The 20,401-nt window shown below is 44.4% G+C and overlaps 2 protein-coding genes across 3 annotated transcripts in view; both read right to left on the reverse strand.

The window, feature by feature from the left end:
- Positions 1-3,132: 3,132 nt before the first annotated feature.
- Positions 3,133-10,680, reverse strand: ZDHHC23 (zinc finger DHHC-type palmitoyltransferase 23). Of its 2 annotated transcripts, XM_065876850.1 has the most exons (5): positions 10,547-10,680; positions 9,771-9,965; positions 7,013-7,723; positions 5,263-5,430; positions 3,133-3,400 (listed from the first exon to the last, which is right to left on the reverse strand). In XM_065876850.1, exons 2-5 carry the CDS (start codon positions 9,929-9,931, stop codon positions 3,133-3,135), a joined length of 1,308 nt encoding a protein of 435 aa, XP_065732922.1. In that variant the 5' UTR covers positions 9,932-9,965; positions 10,547-10,680. The 2 variants fall into 2 exon arrangements, with proteins under 2 accessions (XP_065732922.1, XP_065732923.1); XM_065876851.1 differs by lacking the exon at positions 10,547-10,680 and having other exon boundaries at positions 5,263-5,421; positions 9,771-9,931.
- A 2,537-nt stretch (positions 10,681-13,217) lies between these two features.
- The window catches only part of GRAMD1C (GRAM domain containing 1C), an 81,373-nt gene continuing 74,189 nt past the window's right edge, over positions 13,218-20,401 (reverse strand). Inside the window, exons 16-18 of the mRNA XM_065876456.1 lie at positions 18,849-18,959; positions 18,535-18,640; positions 13,218-13,298 (exon numbers count right to left, since the gene is read on the reverse strand). Of these exons, the coding sequence (XP_065732528.1) occupies positions 13,218-13,298; positions 18,535-18,640; positions 18,849-18,959 (298 nt within the window). The remainder of the gene's footprint in view (positions 13,299-18,534; positions 18,641-18,848; positions 18,960-20,401) is intronic.

The following is a 20,401-nucleotide window of genomic DNA, read 5'->3' on the forward strand; positions in this document are numbered from 1 at the left end:
CAAGGACTGTTGCATAAGAGAAAGTTTGTAGCAGTCTTTCTGCTAGGCAGATGGTACAGTGGAAGACAACGTTTACTTCATTCACCAAAGGAGACCCCCAGTGCTTGGAGAGCAAAGATTTACAGGATCCAAAAAACAGACACGCAGGTGGCTGACGTGAGAGGAGCAGCCCAGCGTCCCCGAAACACGCTTCAGGCTTGATTCAGCAGCACCAGAGGAGCCTACCAAAGGGCCGCTGTCAGTGGTCAGTTCACCTTAGGTGTGCCCAGCTATAATCACAAAGTACTCTTTGGGTAGCGTAAGAAACACTTCTAAATACTGAAGGATTTTCTCCCTTCGTGCAATCCTGATTCTCAACTATTTCTCCCTCACATCTTTCAAGTGGACCCATTTCTCTCCCCCGCGAAGAGTGTACAGTGGCATGACAGTAATGTAAGTGGTCAGACTACAGCAGATCATTTACTCAACTCCACATCCAGTATGTTGAACAGAAACTGAGGATGTGGGGTGAAAGGGGGGACGCACTTATCTGAAATACGTCGGGGCGGGCCTGCTCCTACGGCCAAGAAACTGCGGTTACAGGTCCGCAGGGCAATCCTCCCAGCCGCCGCCACCACTTGCGCCCGGGACTCATTTGTTCCCAGAGGCCTTGTCCTTTAAAAGGACGAAATCCCTCAGATAGCTCCAGACCCTAAAAAGGGTTGAAAGTCCAGGAGTAGAGACCAAGGATATCCCAGAGTCCACAGAAACTGCTCACACGCAGCGCCTTGGTTATACTGCTCCTTTTGGTGCAAATACTTCAGTAGGCTTTTACCTCCGCAGAACCACGGAGCTTTTCAAAGGGTTGAGCTTTCTTCTGTAAACTGCCAACCATGAAGTTCTCAACTTCAAACAAGCACCTGAATTCCAATCAGCCAGAATAATATACAAGGAGTTCTTATCTGAGTGAGGGAAACAGTGAGTTGCCCCATCCAGGTAACCCTGTTAGGGGTGCACTGTTACAAGGATGATGGTCATTCCTAATTCTCCCAGATGACTCTGGTCTTTAGGGTACTCCTCAGCTTCAGCGCATCATATTTTCATTGTGGTTAAAGATTTGGCAAGAGGCCAAGATTACTGACTATATTAACATTTCTGTGAATTTTATTATCAATCGCTAGACAATCAGAGTTGGTTATACATCTGGCATTCAAGAGACTACAAGCAGAGATTTCTGGCCACATGTGCTGTCCTTGACATCATTACTCTCTCTCTCTCTCTCACCTCCAACCCACACGAAGAGGAATTCGTTACATCACCTCCAATGTTAATTGCAAATAAATGCTTGATTCTGGACCAGGGACAGGGTACCACTGTACACACCACAGACTCTGCTAACATCCCCAGACTTGCTCTTTGGCTCATCCTAGTGGAATACAGAGCCTATCGTTCAGTAAACAATCCATCTCTAGGGAGAGCAAGGACAAGCCTGTATAAACATGTGGTGCCTGTCTTAAGGACAGCCTCGATTAATGGCAGGACTAGGGATGGTGCCAGCTGCAGAGGGTGGCAATGCTGTAGAAGTAGCAATATTTCTTCTCGACCTTTATAAACCTCTTGCTACAGCAGCATGCACAGAAAGACTGACTGAAAAAGCTGGCAGTATTTTCCCTATATTAAGCTATTAGCCAAAACAAATTTAAGGGCTCATGAATTCTTTGGGGTTCCCAAAACAAGTACAGGTACAAAACCAAATATTTCAAGAGGGTATTTTTCCCCACGTTAAGTTGCCTCATCTTGATTCTATGCCAGAATCGCTAAATATTTCATCCTTTACACGCTTTCCATTTTGAGGTAGGATTAAAGAAACAATTTAGGAAGAGCCAGGGAAGAACGGTAATCTATTAATTAGTGGAAACCACATATACCCTGTTTCTTCCCTCCTAGTGAGATACTTTTATCTTGGGAAAGGTGAATGAGAAGTATGTGCAAGTTAAGTGGGAAGACGTCAATCAGCCCCTCACAGGGAGCTCATGCCAGAATAATGTGAACGCCAGAATACTGGTTTTTGCAACTTGGTGCTATTACTGACAGTGCCTGAATTACTTATATCAACAAAAAAGTCAAGCTCTTGATATTAACCAGCCACCCTACCCACAAAGAGAGTAAAATCTTCCCGATAGGAGTGTCTGTTCTCGTCCAGCCGTTGTCACAAGTGTGCTAGCACCTGACCAGGCAACACGTGGGAAGAGGAAAAAAACACTGATGCCTACTGGAGTTACTTAGAGTAAATCCAAACAGAATAAATCCATAAGAAATAAGATCAACGTGAGAACTCATCACCGAAACTCATGACCACTGTGCATTATTACACTAGCCATAATTAGGCTCGTAATTATTATCAACTTTCAAGATCGGATGACAGCGTAAATCCATTTGGTCGTCTTCTACCCTGTTTGAGTAGTTAACGTCTAATACTTCAGAAAGAGAAATCCCCATAACCGTACAATGTGGTATTTGGGGATCGTTTTTTCACTCTGAAATGCTAAAAATGGACTGGCTTCAACATTCTGACCTGAAATATTTTTTCCAGTCTTAGGAGTCTCCTAATAATAATTCACACCTCTCTGGTGCTTTAGTTTTTCGTTGTTTCTCAGTGCTTTCCACATACCGCACCCCTCTCGTGACCCTCCCGTGTCCCCCCGCACAACCGCTCTGTGAGGTAGCCAGGGCAGCATCAGTACCCCACTTGACAAATGAACCTGAGACTCAGGGAAGTGACCTGACTGAGGGTGGCATGGCTATTAGGAGTTGAAAGAGGGACTAGAAACTACCCTAATCCAAAGCTCTTTCTCCCATACTAATGGGTGAATTGCTTCTATCAATTTCTGCATTAGCGATCCACATCCTTTTCAACTTCTGGTGACTGAGTATGTTAATAAGGTGACTGGAAAGGAATGGCTCTACTTTTACTGCTTTGATATAAAAACCCCTTAAAGTGTGAAGTCAGAGAAATTCATTTCTTCCCAGTCCAGTGCCTAGACCTGAGCATGGCCCTATAACGCCTTTAAGAAAAGGCGTACCGAAGTGTAGGATGCCAGGGAGCAGAGGGAGGAGACGCCCTCCCGCCCCCGGAGCCGTACAGAAGGCACTTCATACTATGTCCTCAGCAGGGTGGTGGAAGGGGTGCGTGCCCAGGGTGGAGAACTGGTGCCAGTTCCGCAGGAAGCCCCGATTGTACTGGCCTGTGTCCACGATGAGCCCGCAGAGCAGCCGGCGCCCCGTCTTCTGTCGAAGGGCCTGCTGCACTTCCCTCTCCGTCACGTTGTAGCTGATGTTTATCAGCTGGATCAGGAAGATGTAGGCCATGCCCCCCATGACGATCACAGAGTACCACACGCAGGTGAAGCACAGAGCTGAGCTGGGAGCAGGAAAAGGCAGGTCAGGGCGGCCAACGCTGCACATGCAGAGAGCTCTCCCCATGGTAACATTTTACACACGCAGTACTTACTCCTAAGGACGCTGGCCCCTTCCCTGATTACCCCACTTGGAAGACACTTTTCTCTCCTCGGAGTGCCAATAAATAACCTGCTTCACTTATGACTCTTAACATGTTCTTATAATTACTGGTGCCTCCTTTCCTAGGATGTGATACTAGCACAGCAGGGACTGTTTTGTGTGTTTCGTGTCCCCCACACAGCCAACAGTGTCTGACACAACCGCAGTCAAGATCTGTTTGTTGCATGAATAATTCCTAAATTGTTCTTAACGCAGAAGAAAACGGAGGCGCCGTGAGATTGCTGTAAACGTCCTCAAGGGAGCTGTGGGTGGGACCGAGCAGCAGTGCTAAGGCTGCTCATCCCCGTTCTTTTCCGTACAAGGCCGACGAGCACAGGTAAGAGGACAGCTCCCAGCACCAGCAGCCCTGAAGGAGCGCCAGGAGCACCGTCACATTTCAAATCCCGCTTTCCAAAACCAAACAGGGTCACACAGGACAAGAAAGCTGCTTCCAGCTCATTAGTAAGGCTGTGAGGAGAGGCTGCCGATTAACGTCTGCCAAGTGATTATTTTCAAACATCTGCACGTGAGTTAGCGGGAAATTCATTCAGAATCTTCATCTGTTAAGCTGAAAGGGACCTCAGGGATGATTAAATCGCCACAGAGATGAGGAAAACTGAGGCCCAGTGAGGAGGCATGAATCGTGGGTCCACAGCACTGAGAACACAGCAGCAGGACCGTGCTCCTCATTTCATTTGCGGGGCCCACAGAAAGCCTAGAAAACTCATGCTTACCGACATACAGACACAAGGACCCCCGAGGGCCCCTGCTTCCTTCTCGCTCTTTGTTTTCAAGACACTCCCTGCTTTGTCCACATAGCACCCCTGTGCGGGCCCTTGTCTGTACCAGTCTGTGGACAGATCTCCCCCTCGCCACTGCAGAGCTAGACATTCGTGGGCATTAGAACAGATGGGCCCTCCTCTGCAGGTTAAGTTCCTGTCTTCTCTGTGTTGAGAGTCTTCATAGGTTGTGAAATCCTTCAGTGACTACTATTCTTAGTGGGTTGTGATAAATGTCCTCAAGCAGAGCTTTCGGGGACAGGGTGGGCAGGGGATTGGGCCAAAACTAAACAGTTCCCGCTTCTGCTACAGCACGGAGATCATCACACTGTATAAATGGGCCCCAACCTAAAAACACTGAAGGAAATTCTGACCTAGATACCACAGTAATCATGAGTGGTGATTTAAACAAAAAAAAAAAAAAAAAAAGTAGAACAGGAAAAAATCAATGGAGGTTAAATAGAAAAGAAAGGTTACAGAGATTGTAAGCATTTCACGAAAGGGTCAGAAGCAGTAAATTAAGACTGGGCTACAAAGCACCAGAAAACAGCAATAAAGTGAGAATTTCCACAATAACGAGCAACAAAAGAGACCACATCCATACCCAGAGACTGCTACTTTAGTTATCATTTCAGTTTCACTGTGGCTACCTTGGGCAATGCTAGTGGTCGTTTGACTGTGAAGTCCCTGAGTAAGCCTAGTCCTACTTGTAGAGCACTGGTTCCTCACTTTTTAAGGTCAACGTTCCTTGTGACATCACCCAGAAAAATGCACGTATCCACTGCACAACTGTGTGCTGGCAATTTTAGGGATACCCAGCATCCCCAGAACCTGTCCTGTGTTTTGGGTGAGACCCCCTAACCTAGAAGTGAATCACAGCCCCGTACATTCACTGCAAATCCACTCCCGCTTCCGTGGGGCCCCGTATGGGGTATCCATGTCTCACCTGTAATTTGCATAAACTCCAGGGCAATAGAAGAGAGCTGTGAAGACACTTCTATCCGTACAAATGGTGTCCAAGGTCAGCGTTATCCCGTACACCGAGGTGAGGAGGAAGACCAGAAGGGCAAGCATAAATGCTTGATGATTTGATTCTCCGACACAGCTATTTATCCTCCAGACAGCACAGAGGGGGAGAAAGCAAACATGTTTTTAAAAGTTCTCTAATAGCTCAATAAACAAGAAAGCTTTTAGAACAGAGATAGTGTGAGTTTCAGTTATTAGAAAATAAGTTCTCTTGTTTTTCAGTTTTAGGGAATTAAAAACTTGTCTGCTGAGAGATGTAGTCTTATATTCTCCGCGCTTTGCAAGGTGAAATCATATCATTAGCTTAAGGACAAGACTAAGTCAAGAACCTGGCTAACAAATCTTTCTAGGTATTAATAAGTGAAGTCTGTTGCCCAAGTCTGTTACCCAATGTTAAGAGAGCTAACGCTGTAATCACCACCACAAGGATAGGATGGTATCAGTTATAAAAACTTAAAAATGCGAAATCAGAAGTATTATACGATGTGGGAAAACATGTATTACATACACATATTAATAAAAGATCCCAAGAGGTTAGAAGCACAGTGTGGGGTAGAGAACTCAATAGTATGCAGACTACTTGTCAGGTACAGAGTTCCATGTCATGGCCGTTTGCAGGGCAGGATGACAGGCACGCCGGGATGCTCCAGCAGGCAGAGATCTCACAGGCGAGGCTGTCAGGACCTCTGCAAACCAGCGCTTGTAAACGGGCCACCACCCTGCACACACGCACGCACACACCCAGGTATGCACGATAATAAATGATGAAGACAGAGAAGAGGAAAACCTAAAAATGAAAATACCTGCTTACTCCTAAAGACAAAGCCCCAGAAAAGAGCTGTCCCTGTTCATGAGCCTTGACCTTAAGGTCTGCTCCTGTGTCCTCCAGGGCTGTCTGCACCCTCACCCTGTCCCATGTCCCCTTCTGAGGGGGAGAGTGTGACATGATCAGAAGCCTAGATAAAAGGCATAGTTCACTGACCATGACTGCCTCAACAGCAAGTTGCAAACATGCTACTTACAGCATTCATATCTGAATTAATCACACTCCTTTAGTTTAAGATTTATTCAGTAAAGCTGCAACATTTTCTTTAAAAGTTGCACCGCACATGTTACGGGTGTCCTCAGGTGTCCTCGTTTGTCATTGGCCAGCAAAGAGGTACCCAAAAAGCCCATTTCTGCACCACTAACCAAATAGGGAGTTATCTGGCAGGGCCTTAAGTCAATAATGTCAACTAGAAATCACTGGTAGCATCAAAATGATGACGGATACATGGTCAGAGGATAAGAGTCACCTAAAAGTACAGGAACACTTTCTTGAGCTCTGTGAGCACAGGGGGATGTGCCTATACTATGTCTGATACATTCTTTTTTAAAAAGTCATTCAACTGTAGATACTTCTCTCTTAGAAAGGAGAAGATGAGGGGCAGCTCTAAAGAGAAAGCGGGGAAGAAAAAAAAAAACATTCAGGAAATGACTGAAAAGAACTAAATTTGTGAAGCTCAAAAAACTGATGACTAAGTGGGAACATCATAACAGCCCACAAATATCTCCAAGGTGTAAAGCTGGGAAGGAGAGAAATTTGAGGATGGCACAAAGGAAGAGCAAACCCGGCTAGAGAGTCTCACGTGAATGCACCCTCCGCAAGCCTCCAGATTTTTCCAACATACCAGACGCAGTGATGATCCATCCTCCTCACACAGGCGCCGCAGATCCGGCAGTGCCAGGCCCGGGCCGGCCGCACCAGCCGGCACTTGGCGCACCAGTCCTCCTTCCCCGTGGTGGGGCTTCCGGCCGACGTCCTGGGGCAGCCCTTAGGCTCATCCTTGGGCCCGCGGTTGTTGAGACCGCCCGCTGGGTCTGCGCCGGGGAACCCTTTGGGCTTCTCCGGCCCTGTTCTGTTCAGGTATTCGGTTTGGCTGCCGCTTAGAGATCTGTCATCGTTTGCTGGGTTTCTGAGGTAGCCTGGATCCTTCTTGGCTTGGCACAAGGCTAAGAGTATGAGAAGTAACCCGCAGGTAAGCAGAGCCAGCTGAGTGGGCCCTACACGCCCCCTGGGGACGACCTCCTGCAGGAACACGTAGTACATGTAGCCCAGAGAGAACAGTCCGAGGCTCAGGAAAAACAGAGTCTGTTCTTTCCTTCTGTGAGTGAGGTAGTAGTACCACAGAGCCAGCACAGGGAGGGAGGTCAAAACCACCACCCCCAGGAGGAAATGCCACGAAGCCACTCGGAGGAAGACAGGCAGCAGGAAGAGTGGGGGAAGGAGGCTAATGTTAACTTTCCTGGCTCCCCTAAGCCAAGGAATCCGGAGGCGGTCAGAGATCGTATCCATGATCCTTTCGTAGGTCTCGGGCTGCACGGACTTACACGTGATCCATCTGTTCAGAGAGAGCACAGAGAAGACACCTCTGACGTGTTTGTTGAATGAAAAACCACTCAACACTGTAGGCCAGACAGCAGGATAAATGATAAAAGATGCCAAAGACCAAGCATTCTACTTCCTTACTATTAAACACGAGCTCTTCAGATTCATGTATAATTTTTTAATACGAATGACAAAATGTTTAGATATTTAACAGAACTATTTCTCCACGAAACAAATACACAGGAATACACACGTATTCCACATAAGTCCTGTTCAGACTGGGGTGGGCGTAGAGACATAAAAATCTCAAAAAATTTCACCATCTAGTTGTGAAGACAACATGGGAATTCAAGAAATATTAGGTAAGTGACAAAGTAGCAAAATCACCCAATGAACTATTACAGTGAAACACGGTACGGTGTGCTCAGAGGAGAGGACACACTTCTGGGTGGAGTCATCACAGGGGTCTTTGTGGGAAAGAAGGGATTTGTGCTCGACCTTGACAGCTGGCTAGTGTTCCTGTGGGTGGAGAGGAAGGCAAGAAGGCGTTCCAGTGGAGAGATGCACGTGCAGTGCAAAACCTGTCCTGGGCCGGGGGAGCAAACCAGTTCAGCAGGGCAGGGGGCTGCATAAGGAAGCGTGGAGGTCAAACTAGTACAAGTCAAACGACTGAGCTTGCTGGACAGGTAGTATTGTTGACTTTTTTTGCATATTAGGCTATTATGGAAAGGAACAGTTTAAGGAAGGATAACATTGGTTTTAGAAATTTAGAATTTAAAAAAAATTTAGAATTTTAAAAATTAGGGCTAGACTTGGAAGTGAATGGGAACGAACTATATGGGAGGCATACAGAGCAGCAGGTCTGTAGAAATGCTGGGAGCCCATCTCATCCAGAAGGGTCTGGAGAGAAAAAAACTCAGGGACCAGCCCAGGTCTCAAGGGCTGGGAGGGAGGAAGAGTTAGAAGGCCAATGGAAGAGTTGTGGTCTTGAGTGATGGAGGTTACAGAAAAGGCATCATTTCTCCATTCATTAGTCCAAAGTGTTCTACTTTCTCAGTATGGATTTTAGACTAAGACTAAAGAACCTACATTTAAAGACACCTGTAAGAGACGATTGACACTGTCAAGGAAGAATTACAAAGGGATTATGGGATACTAGACTACAGTAGTCCCCAAGAACGCTTCTCATGGCGAGATGAACATACCAAGCAGCATACCAAATCACCAATGTGCCACTGCAATGACTTTTTTTAACCAGAAGGAATTATTGATGGGAAAAGCAAGTTTCCACCATCTGTGTTCTCCCCACATTATGCTTTCCATGTGATAATTTTTAAATATATAATTATTTAGAAAATAGATAAAAACCAGGTTATTACTGTTTGGCACAAAATTTTTTCAGTGATATTAGAAATCATCTCTTTGGATAGTTAATTTCCATCACTTGGGATAATGGTGAAAATAAAAGCCAAATACAATAGCATCAATCAGGACTGTGTTGCTGCTCATGCTGAAAACAGCCAGTCCAGGGGAGGCACATGCCTTCTGGCTGGATTTCCTCCCCAGAAACAAGGGGTGAAACCAATTCCAAGAGCAGAAAAATGATTTTTCAACCCTCAAGGCCCTGTGTGGCCAAGTGCAATCCAGTCCCAAGATGTCAGTCTCTGAATGCTGAGACCACTAAGAATTGCAGGAACTTTCCAGTACTAACGTGTTCATTTCAAACTTACAGATTCTCCTGGCCTGCATTTTATTTTTTTTAATGCGTTTAACTGGCCTACTATCCTTTTACCTGCCTGTTCTCTCTGTCACCTCCTCCCTTTAAATGAGAAATAATAATGTCCTAGTAAACTGAGCTGAACAGACAGTTGTGCACTACTGAGTAATAATTCATCTTTATAAAGTCCTCACACTTGACATAAAAGACAACTTTCAGTTGGAGATAAGTGGAAATAGAATGAAGAGCAAATTCTAGTGTTCTGGATGGCTAAGCTGAAAGTATACATGGTAGTTCTCAAAAGGGCCGGAGGGATCAGCATCAAGAAACACACAGCTCTTACCGATCACACCCTTCATCCAGATCTTGGCAATCACACAAACAAGCTGCCACGTGGTTCTTTTCCCCATTTCGATCTAGGTACTCGCAGCAGCACAGGGGCTCCAGTTCAGGTTCTTCCGCTTTGTTTTTCTTCCCTGGCTTCATACTGCCCTTCTTGGTCATGATTTCCACCTGTCACCACGAGGCATAAGAAGCCCTCAGGAAGTAAAGTGGAAAGAACACAACTCACATCTTGTAAGCACATCCAAACCTATCCTTGATTAACCACCAACGCCTGAGAAATCAAAAATGAGAAGAGGGGGAGGTGGTCCCCTTTTCATCAGGCTTTACTGGCTCGGCGTGGCCAGACACAAAGCTCTAGGGCTCTAAGGGCTCCAAGCGCCTTCACCGCCAGGTCCCCATCCAGGACAGGCGCCGCCTGGGCGCTGGCCGTTCCCATGACGGCAGCCTACTACGCGGCCCGGGACAGCCGGGGCATGGGTGGCTGCACTCACCTGCGGGTGCGGGCTGGGGAGGGCCGGACTGTCCCCGCCCGAAGCCAGGGTGAGGGTGGAAACACCCTCGGAGCTGCGGGAGGAGACAAAGCATGTATCCGCTGGGGCTGACTACCCGGCTCCGGAGAGGCCACCCGGCGCCCGGGCAGCGCTCAGGGTCGCCGTCCAGACCCACTTCTCCGCCGCGAGGTGGCCGCGCCTCTCCCGCCCCGGCCAATCGTGAGGACGTGGGTGGGCCGAGAACACCGCCCAGCCCGAAGAATGACCTTGGGAGGGAAGTTACCTGCGCTCCCGGGCCAAGGTGCGGCTGCAGTCAAAGAGGCCGAGGCGGAGAGGAGAAGGGTCGGCTCCTCCCGAGGCGCGGACGCGTCTGCCGATCTCTGCTCCACGGGGCTCCCGACGCGATGGCTGGAGTCTCAGGGACCCCCACTCCGTTCTCCGCCGCGCCCTCTCCGCCGCCGCCCACCTGTGACCACAGCGGGCCGCCGCTGGGGCGGTGCGCCCGCCTCCCGCGGTGCCCCCAGCCAACCCCCGCCGTGTCCCCCGCCACCCCACGGCCGGCCCGGCTGAGCGCGGCAAGTCCGCGAGCTTCCGGGTGCCCCGCCCCCGGCGCCGGGCATCCCCCGCCCGCACGTGCGGAGCCCTCCGGCGAGGCCCCTCCCCCGGCCCGCGGCCCTGGCGCCTGGGGGAGCGGAGGAGCGAAGGCCGGGCTCCTGCAGCGGGTCCAGGTTAGGCTCCGGGCTGATCCGTACCTCCGCCCCGCCCCGCCCCAGAGGCGGCCGCCCGGACCCCGCCCGGACCCGCGGGTGCCTGCGGGCGGCGCGTGGGGGCAGTCTCCCGAGCCTTCGGAGCGGGTGGGGGGGGGGGGGTCGGCGAAGGCGGAAATACTGGAAACCTGGACCCCTGAGAGTTTCCTAAATACATGAGACCCGTGGGTCGGCATGTCTTCGTTCAGACGCCAGCAACAGGCGTTGGGGGAGATCTCCACGGCAAAATGTTACCGACGTACCGCCCTCAAATTCGCTAACCTTCTCTTAAAGGCCCAGGTCACTGTCCCTGATCTGTTAATTATCCAACTTGTTCATTTTCATGATTTCTGGCCAGCAGTCTCTACATGAGACCAGCAGGCCTATCTAGTACTCTTGCTCCAGAAAGCTGCATATTTGAAACGAAACTGCCCTAAGATGAGAGTCCTCTTTGGGTTTCACTTTTAAACAAAAAAAATTTTTAAAGGGTGTAGGCCCATGTATACGTTTTCACAGAAACAGGCTTTCTAGTTTGGGGAGGGTTTGACCGAAAAAGAAGGAAAACAACTCAGAGACTTGGGGTTTTATTGATATTCAATTTACATAGGCTCAAATACAATTAATTGAATGCATACATATTTAGTTGTAATTTACAAAGCAACTTAACTTTGGTAACTTTCTTTGAGGTATTTTAGGAAGTACAGGTTTTAAAGAAATATCACAAAAATACTCAGCTTGTCAGTGACCATTTTTGTGAAATTAACAGAGAACAAGGTTTCAAGTTTACAATCCAGTCACTTTTGCTCAGTCAGACACATCATAAATCCTTATCAAACATCCTCCAGGTAGGTACACTGGTATCCCAAGGTAGGTTAGTTGAGATTCGCCCAGAGAAACCCGTTTTTCCTCTAATCCAGTCAATAATTTCATTCTCTATGGGCATCTCGAAAATGACTTTAGCAATCCCATGTGGCTTGGGTGACTGGGCAAAAAAGAGACATCTAACTAAAGGCAACTGTTATTCAAGCAGTAAGAATATATACAAATTATTCTGCACTGTCCTTCTCTTGTTCCACAGACATCACTTGTATTGAGACACATACGCCTAAAAACTTTTAATGAAGAGCCAAAGCTCATGTCTGATTTACAACTTGTCAGTGCACTTATATTGGGAGAAAATGCCCCCCAAAGTCTTTCTTAAAGAGCTAAAGTTTGTGTCTGGCTTACAACTGACTGACTAAAGCCACACATGTGAATGAGTAAATGAAGCCATACGTGGCTACTGAAAAGTAGTCCACAAATTATAATATTTTCAACCAGATGGCTCATTTCCACCATGAAAGTCTGCTAAGCTGAAGCCAAGCTTAGTTCAAGTATTCATTTGATCTGTCACTAAAATGCCCAGATTTTAACATAATCTTCTAGTTTTTAAAACTCAGAGCATGGTTCTTCGTTTTGAGAGATGGTATCCTACATGTTTCCTTTTCCAAAATTGACTCTTCTGCCATATAATGTATGAAGAGCAAGATAATCTCACCTCTTGAGAGCCACCTGAAGAAACACCTATTTCTTTCATAAAGATACCACATGGCTGAAGAACCTTTCAGATAATAATCATCAACATGCAGATTCAAAAGGTTTGACTACTGAATTTACACGCTAAATAAATGAAGACATTGTATTGATAATATTTATAGTACAAGAATCTATAAATGTTATAATAGATGCCTGAAAACTGATCCTTCAAAGTTAGTAATGATTTAGAGATTTCTTCTTATATTGTCTTCTTTATCCTCTTGAATGTATCTCAACTGTGAAAGCAGCCTATTGGACACATACTGATTCTGTACTAACAGATAAAGTGCCAAACTTCAAACTTCACTGTGAAAATGAGGCCATACCACTCAGTTCAGAATGTCTCATTTTCTTTTTGTATCATAGAAATTCAAATCCACAATATATTTCATGCTTCACTGGAGAAATTCACAGCTTAGAATTATGTATAAGAAATGAAAGGATGGATTCCTAAGGCTGTCAGAGACTAATTCTCCAATAAATGTTATTCAAAAGAATGGTCATATTAGAAGTACAAATAATGAGAAAATATGGAAATGTTCCTATGACAATTCAAATCCTTCACCCTCTAGTTTTCTTCAAGACGTTTTCTTTTGGTTCCACATATCTCTATAATTTTGGTCCTTAAGATCACTAGCTTTGGACAGCCATGCCTGTCTTGTTCTTATTTAGTAGATCAAAGGTTCTCTGAAGCATAATGAGTGAGCTCTTCAACTGCAAAGAAAATTTTCAAAATCAGATTGTTTAAAATTTTCTGATTATTTGTATGCCAAAAGTTTGCATTTAATAAAATTCTGTCTATACTGATGCCCAAATAAAAGACTATAAAACACCTGATTCCTTCGGTTATCTGTCAGTGTGACTGCTAGCATTCTTTTCATTTGCTGTAGTGTTGCACTTCTTCCTACAACGTATTACTGTATGCTTTACCTCCCAATAAGTCTATTCATCAAATGATCCAAAGTGAAGGGCTTGTTTACTGAAATGGTTTCTGAAGCTACAGTGGTCTCCTCACCATCCCCTCAGCAACTCAAGTTCCACTCAAGGCCTCTGCTTGCTATTATGCTCATGTTCATCTCCACCTATCTAAAACTTACCCGTCCCACTGTTTCCATGCAGTTTTCCCTAATCATCCTGCCTCTAAACTCCTAAAGCTTTACTACTTACTTTGATGCTTAATTTTGTAGTTTTTCTGTACAGTCTTTAACAATACACATGGACATCTGACATCTCTAATAAAATTGTAGACAACTTGAGAGCAAGAATTATGTCTTACATATGGACACCAAGGGGGGAAAACTGCGGTGGGGTGGGGATGGTGGTGTGCTGAATTGGGCGATTGGGATTGACATGTATACACTGATGTGTATAAAATTGATGACTAATAAGAACCTGCAGTATAAAAAAACAAACAAACAAAACAAAACAAAAAATTATTTCTTTTTTGTATTCATTCATTCAACAAATATTTTTTGCTTACCTGTTAAATGCTGGGCACTGTGCTAAGTACTGGGTATACAATGGTAAACCAAATAGGCACTGTCCCTGCCTTCATGGAGCTTACAGACTAGTGAGGGACTCAGAACTAAAACGAATAATTACACAGATAAATATATACTTACACACTGTATGAAGTTTTTCACTTGAACAACTGGAGGATAGTAGTATCATTTTTTGAAATTAGGTCAACTGGAGGAGAACCAGGTTTGGCTCAAGATGAAAACTTAATTCTTTTTTGGATATGATCAGTTTGGGATGCCTGTTAGCCTCGAGGTAAAGACGCCAAGTCAGCAAGTGGCTGTGTGAGTCTGGACTCAGGGAAGAGGTCAGGGTGAGAGACATGCTTTGGGAGCCATTGGCGCATGTGGTATTCCAAGTTAGGGGAGCAGCTAAGATCACCTAGAGGGCAGTAAAGGAGAAGGGAAGAGAATCTAACGCAAAAGCCTGCAGCACTGGGAGGGGACAAGCTCAGGAAGTGGAGATGGTTTTAACCAGCAAAAAGCAGTTTTACATTATGCTAGGTGGAAGCCAGGCATGAAAGACTGTATATTATATGATTCCATTTATATGAAATGTCCAGAATAGGCAAACCCAAAGAAATAGAAAGTAGATTAGTGATTTCCAGGAGCTGAGAGAGTGAGGGATGGGAATGACTGCTCATGGGTACAGGGCTTCTTTGAGGGACGATAAAATGCTCTGGAATTAGATAGTGGTGATGGTGGGACAACCCTGTGAATACACTAAAAATTCTTTAAAAGGTGAATTTTATGTTATGTGAATTATATCACAATAAAGCTGTGTTTTTTTCCATGGTTCCAAAGCAGGGAAGATTAGATACATTTCAAGAACGGAATGGTCAGCTTTGTCAAATGCTGGCACTGTAAGATGAAAAGTTAAAAAAAAAAAAAGGTATATTAACTTTAAAAGCCAGAGGTCACTGGGGAGCTTAGCTTGAGCAGTATCAGTGGAAGATATGCGGGAAGAAATCAAGACAGTGTGAGCTGAAGAGTGAGTGAGCGGATTAAATACAGGCATCCAATTTTGCTCCCTCCTGAAACACCACCAAAAGCACGGTAAAGGGATTTTTTTTAAAGACATAAGCCCACAAGGACGGAGGAAAACAGAAAAGGTGACAATAGCAACACAACTTTGTAAACTGGATAGCGGATGGATTACTTAGCAGCCCTGAAAACGCTGAATCCTAAGCTAACAGTAGGGAAAGCTGAGAACCAACCAAATGTACCCTGAAGAATCCTCTAAAGCCTCAGGAACTGACAGGCATCTCTGGAAATGGGAATAAAGATCAAGGGACTGAAATAAGGATTGGATGAACTTTTGGACATGTGGCCTCTCCTACTACCTGGGCAGAAGTCTAAAGTCCTATTTTCTGGAGAGGATAAAAAAGAGGGTCTCTGGCAGTCTGGCCAGGAGGACACCAATACATCGTTAAAGACAGCAGTACCATACCAAAAATGGGGATTATACAAAAATGTGTATACCGCACGTTGAGATCATCCCTTTGCCCTGCCCTCCTCAATCTCTCTACTCTCACTCACCTAAAATGCTGGCAGCCAGCCCTTAGTCCTTCAGGGAGGAGACTGGAAGAGTCTTCTCTGTGGAAACTGACCAATCCAAGAGAAAAGACCTAAAGATACTGACATCAGGATTTCTTAGCCAACGGCCCAGCCAGATCTACCAAGAAGTTCAGAGTAGACCAGCCCAACCCGCACGATAAGAACTTTGGATCCATACAAGCAGACAGCAAAGGACTACAGACATCTAAAGAAATCCTCTAACCCTAAGGATAGAAATCAAAAGAGGGGGAAAGGACCTTGCTGGAATGTGGGTATGCAAGAAGAAGAAAAAAAGATCGTTTTTAATTATCAGTAATATGGTCAGAGAGAAAGATATTGTGGCCACTTAAAAAGTTCACAATGCCATTAAAAAAGAAAATTCAGAGAAATGGCAGCTCTTTGAAATTAAAAACTTGTTAGCAAAAACTGAAAAACTCAGTAAAAGAATTTGAAGATTAAGTTGAGGAAATCTCTGAGGAAGTAGAGCAAAAAGGCAAAAAGATGGAAGCTGGAAAGAAAAGGTAAGGTTAGACAACCTGTCCAACAGAAGGCAGACACCTGATTACAGGTGCTATAGGAAGTCAGGGGAGAGAAGGTAGAGGAGAGAAAATCATCAGCCACACAGCTCAGTATATCCCAGGACGAAAGGGCACGAGTTTCCAGACGAAAGGATCAGGAATCTGACAGCCTCAGAATTCTCAGTAGTAACACTGGAAGTCAAAAGGCAATGGAGCAATGCCTTCAGTGTTCTGAAGGAACCTTATTTCCAAGCTAGAATTCTATCCCCAGCCAAATAATTAATCAAAGGGGAAGGACAGAATAAAACATTTCAGACAGGTGAAGTCTTAAAATATTTACCTCCATACCCTCTTTCTCAGGAAGCTACTAGAGGATATGCTCCATTAAAAGGAGGGAGGAAACCAAGAAAGCAGAAAACGTGGGATATGGGAAACAGGAGGTGGGCAACAGGAGCCCCAAGATGATAGCTGTGCACCTGCAGAGAGGGCCACTGGCCCTGCCTGGAGCCCGTCAGAGGCGCCATGGATTGAAAACCTGAGGTGACCGAAGATGATGAGAGGAGACAGAGCATCAGGGCATGAAACACTTATAAACAATACAATAAAATAATCAACTGTAATAAGAAGACAATTTCAGGGGTAAGAAAAAGTAGCCGCAGTTCATTCTATGGCTCAGCTCAGAACAGTAAACTTAGTCAAAACAAAGCCAACACTGAATACTGATCCAACCAAAATCACAACTTCCTTTGGAGGATGGGGGATTAGAAATGGGAGCATGAGGAGGTGAAAGAGAACAAAATCCCAGTCTCCATAACGGGAAGTCAAAAGATAACATCTAAAACTGAAAAATCAAGAAGTATCAACACACGCTTGTGGTTTATAAATATGGAGGTAAACACCAGAAGAATAAACCAGGAGAGTTAGATTGTAGTCTTTGGGAAAGAAATGGAGAAGAGGATACCAGGATTGCTATTTTTCTGAAACAACCCTGTAGAACAAGTTAACTCTTCATGTGAACGAGTGACTTTGGTGAAAATAAAACCTCAAAAAAGTGAAGGAGTTATAAACGATAAAATAGTGACAGCCAGAGTAGGCAACTCTGAGAGTGCCTGACGGTGAAAGGGAGGAGAGCGATAGATGAGCAGATAGAGAAGGATGTGGATGGCTCGGGTTTTCTAATGTAGGAGATAAGAGAGCAGGGGAGGTGCTGACGGAAAGATCCAGCTGAATGAGGGAGTCTGAAGATGGGGAAGCTAGAGGGGTAGATGGAGTCTCCTGCCAACTCGTGCTGGGACTTGCGTCCCACAGGCAAAGCGATGCTTCTAATGGAGTGCTGAACAGTACGGGTGCAGCGACGGGAGAAGGTCTGTAGATCTGTTTATAGAAGGAGAGGGAGGGTCTCTTTTCTCCTTGAGGCATGGTCATGAGTTCAGAGTCAGCAGGAAATGAGTGGAGAGGATGAGAAGAAAAGTGAGAGTATGATCTACTCCTTGCTGAGGGGGAGGAGAAAGTTACTAACTGCAGGCACTCTGCATCTGAAGAGTGCCTAGCGGAAGCACCTTTAGTGCCCCACATGGTGTTCTAAGAAATGCTCAATAACTGAATCTTCTAAAAACCAAACCAATGCATAGAAGAAAAGGATGGAAGCAAATAAAACAAAATGTTGAAAGTATTATGTCTGAATGCTAGTAGGTTCTCTTCTGTTCTCTATTTTTCAATTTTGAAAAGTACACATGTATTATATTATAATGGAAGTATTAGTCCTCATTTTTCAAAGGGAATCCTAAGTTTTGGTTCATAGAACCGAGCAGCACACCTTGACGACACTAAGTTCAAGAGATAACGCTTATAGCAAGACACCAAAACAACCTAAATGTTCATTCTTCAGTGGACAACTGGTAAAATAATTATGCCACGTATGTACAGTTGAATTCTAATGCAGCTGTTAAAAGAAGAGGATATGAAAGTATCTCCATGATACATGGTTAATAGATAAAAACAAAATAATGAGCAATCTACCACTTCTATAAAAAGCTGATATTGAGCATGAAATTTTATATAGAAGGACCAATAAAAAGAATGAGGTATATGTATACAAGCTGATAGGGAAACATCTTCAAAATGTATTACTAATTGAAAAAAGAGGGTATGCAACGGTAAGTACAGTACGTTACCATTTTGTTAAAAACAAAAAGTGCCAGTGACTATAAAATGTATAATCCAGAAACTGGCAAGGGTAGATGCCTCTAGGAGGGGGATTTCTTCAAATAATGGAACAGTAAATACTCTCTCACAACCAGAGGAGCAGCTGATTCACTGGGATGACTACTAAGTAACGTGGTACACAGAGGTGCTGACCTGTTCCAGCATCACGATGGAGTCCTGGAGCACTCCTTTTAAGCGATGGGCCTGATCTTTGCTCTTTTGAATATTTTCTGCTCTTGACACCATATCAGAGGCTAAACTGAAAGAAAAATACCATCTTAAAGATCAAGGGAATAGCTTCTAGGCTTTCATCTCTAGAAATCATCAGTGCCCTATAAATTTGCAAATAAAACAAAAAAGTTTATGACTAGAGAATAGTTGGCAGACCAAAGTCTCTAAAATTGGAATTAAGTTCCCTGCAGCAAAGGAATTATTGACATAATAGGTTGCGAGGGAAGAAGACTTACTTAACAGATTTCTCTTCCTGGAGGTGAAGACGGTAAAAGGACTGAGCAGCGTACTCTATCTTTGACAGCTTCAGAAACAGCGTCACATTCAATAAAACCAGCAACAGCAAACTAGGCAGAGCAAATCAGACCTGGTTAATCCACTATTACTCAGACCTAAAGCGTTGCTAGTGCAGAACAGACACACAAAACCTTCAAAAATGTATATTATCCAGACTAGTTTCCAATTATTATTATTTAAATCAATTACCCCTATTTTATTGTATGAAATACTTATTTGTAAGTATTCAGTGGATGTTGAGGGAACAGTTAGAAGATAACTAGTGACAATAAAGTCCCCAAACAAGCAGGTTGGGATTGTCCCTGACGTCTCTTCTCTGCTAGGAATCCCAGCCAGTGTGGATGTGCGACCACTGGCTTAGAAATCTACCATGTTAGCTTTCAAGATCTACTTTTGGGTGATTTTGTCTTAAGCAATTACACATACATAATACTGCACTTCAGAAAGGAAATGAAGATCAATATGGATTTGATCTTAGATCGTGATGTACCTCTTATTCTCAGCAGAAGCCAAAACAAATTCACATTCACAAAATCACCGTTCAGCAAAAATTTCTTCTAGTTCAACTTAGACAAAATTTCAAATCCCAAACATACATTAATTGGATCACATATAAAACATTACCTGCTAAATAAACTTACTCTGTTGGCTCTCACAATAGTATTTCAAGCGAATGACTGTATCTCATTACACATACATGCAAATACATAGGTGGCATCATATCTCTCTGGTTTTTTCTGTTAAAATATTGACTTGCCCTTAAAAATACATCATATTCACTTTTACCCATCCAGAAGATTTTTCTTGAAAGAAAACTAAGGTAGTAGCAAGAAAATCAAATCTATGAAATTATTGTGTCACTGAAATGGGGTATAGATCAACATTTCAACATCTGACTGTAAATCTTCTACAAAGTAATACAAAAGATCACAGATAATATTTACTATTCAAAATCATCACAGCAAACCAATGGAAGCAGAATATGAAAACCTTTTATAAAACTCAAAAGGCACAACAAACATTTTGTATGTTCTGAAATCTATAATTAGAAAAAACAGCTGATATAAGAACTTCATTCCAAAACCCAGAGTGTATCATCCAGTCAGAACTAATTCAATTAAATGTGATGGACTACCTCAAGATCCAAGTACAGCCATGGAGAAAACAGTAGTCTAAATAAGACTGGCTGAGTAGATTCCAGTAGAACACTGAGATTCAGACTAATTGCCCCAGTATTTCTCACCCTACAATCCTCAGAACATTTGCATCAGAATAACCTGCATGTGTGTTTTAGAATACTACTGATTCCTGATCCCTACTCAAGACCCACTGACTCGATCTGTAGGACTGGGGCTGGGAAATCTGTATTTCAGCAAGTGATTCTTATGCACAGTAAAAGGTAAGGACCACTGGTCTAACCAAGTAGAGTAAATAAAATAGCATTGTTGGGATTTCATCAGCCTGCATATAAAAATATCCCCTTGGGCTTCCC

The sequence above is a fragment of the Phocoena phocoena genome, chromosome 4, assembly GCF_963924675.1.
Source record: "Phocoena phocoena chromosome 4, mPhoPho1.1, whole genome shotgun sequence".
NCBI classification, from domain to species: Eukaryota; Metazoa; Chordata; class Mammalia; order Artiodactyla; family Phocoenidae; genus Phocoena; species Phocoena phocoena.

Excerpts from the sequence above, each read along its gene's own strand:
- ZDHHC23 (XM_065876850.1), bottom strand. The coding sequence starts at position 9,931 with ATGACCAAGAAGGGCAGTATGAAGCCAGGGAAGAAAAACAAAGCGGAA. Across the intron at positions 7,724-9,770 it reads CTGGATGAAGGGTGTGATCG|ATGGATCACGTGTAAGTCCG; the intron begins GTAAGAGCTGTG and ends CTCTCTGAACAG. Across the intron at positions 5,431-7,012 it reads ATGGATCATCACTGCGTCTG|GATAAATAGCTGTGTCGGAG; the intron begins GTATGTTGGAAA and ends TGCTGTCTGGAG.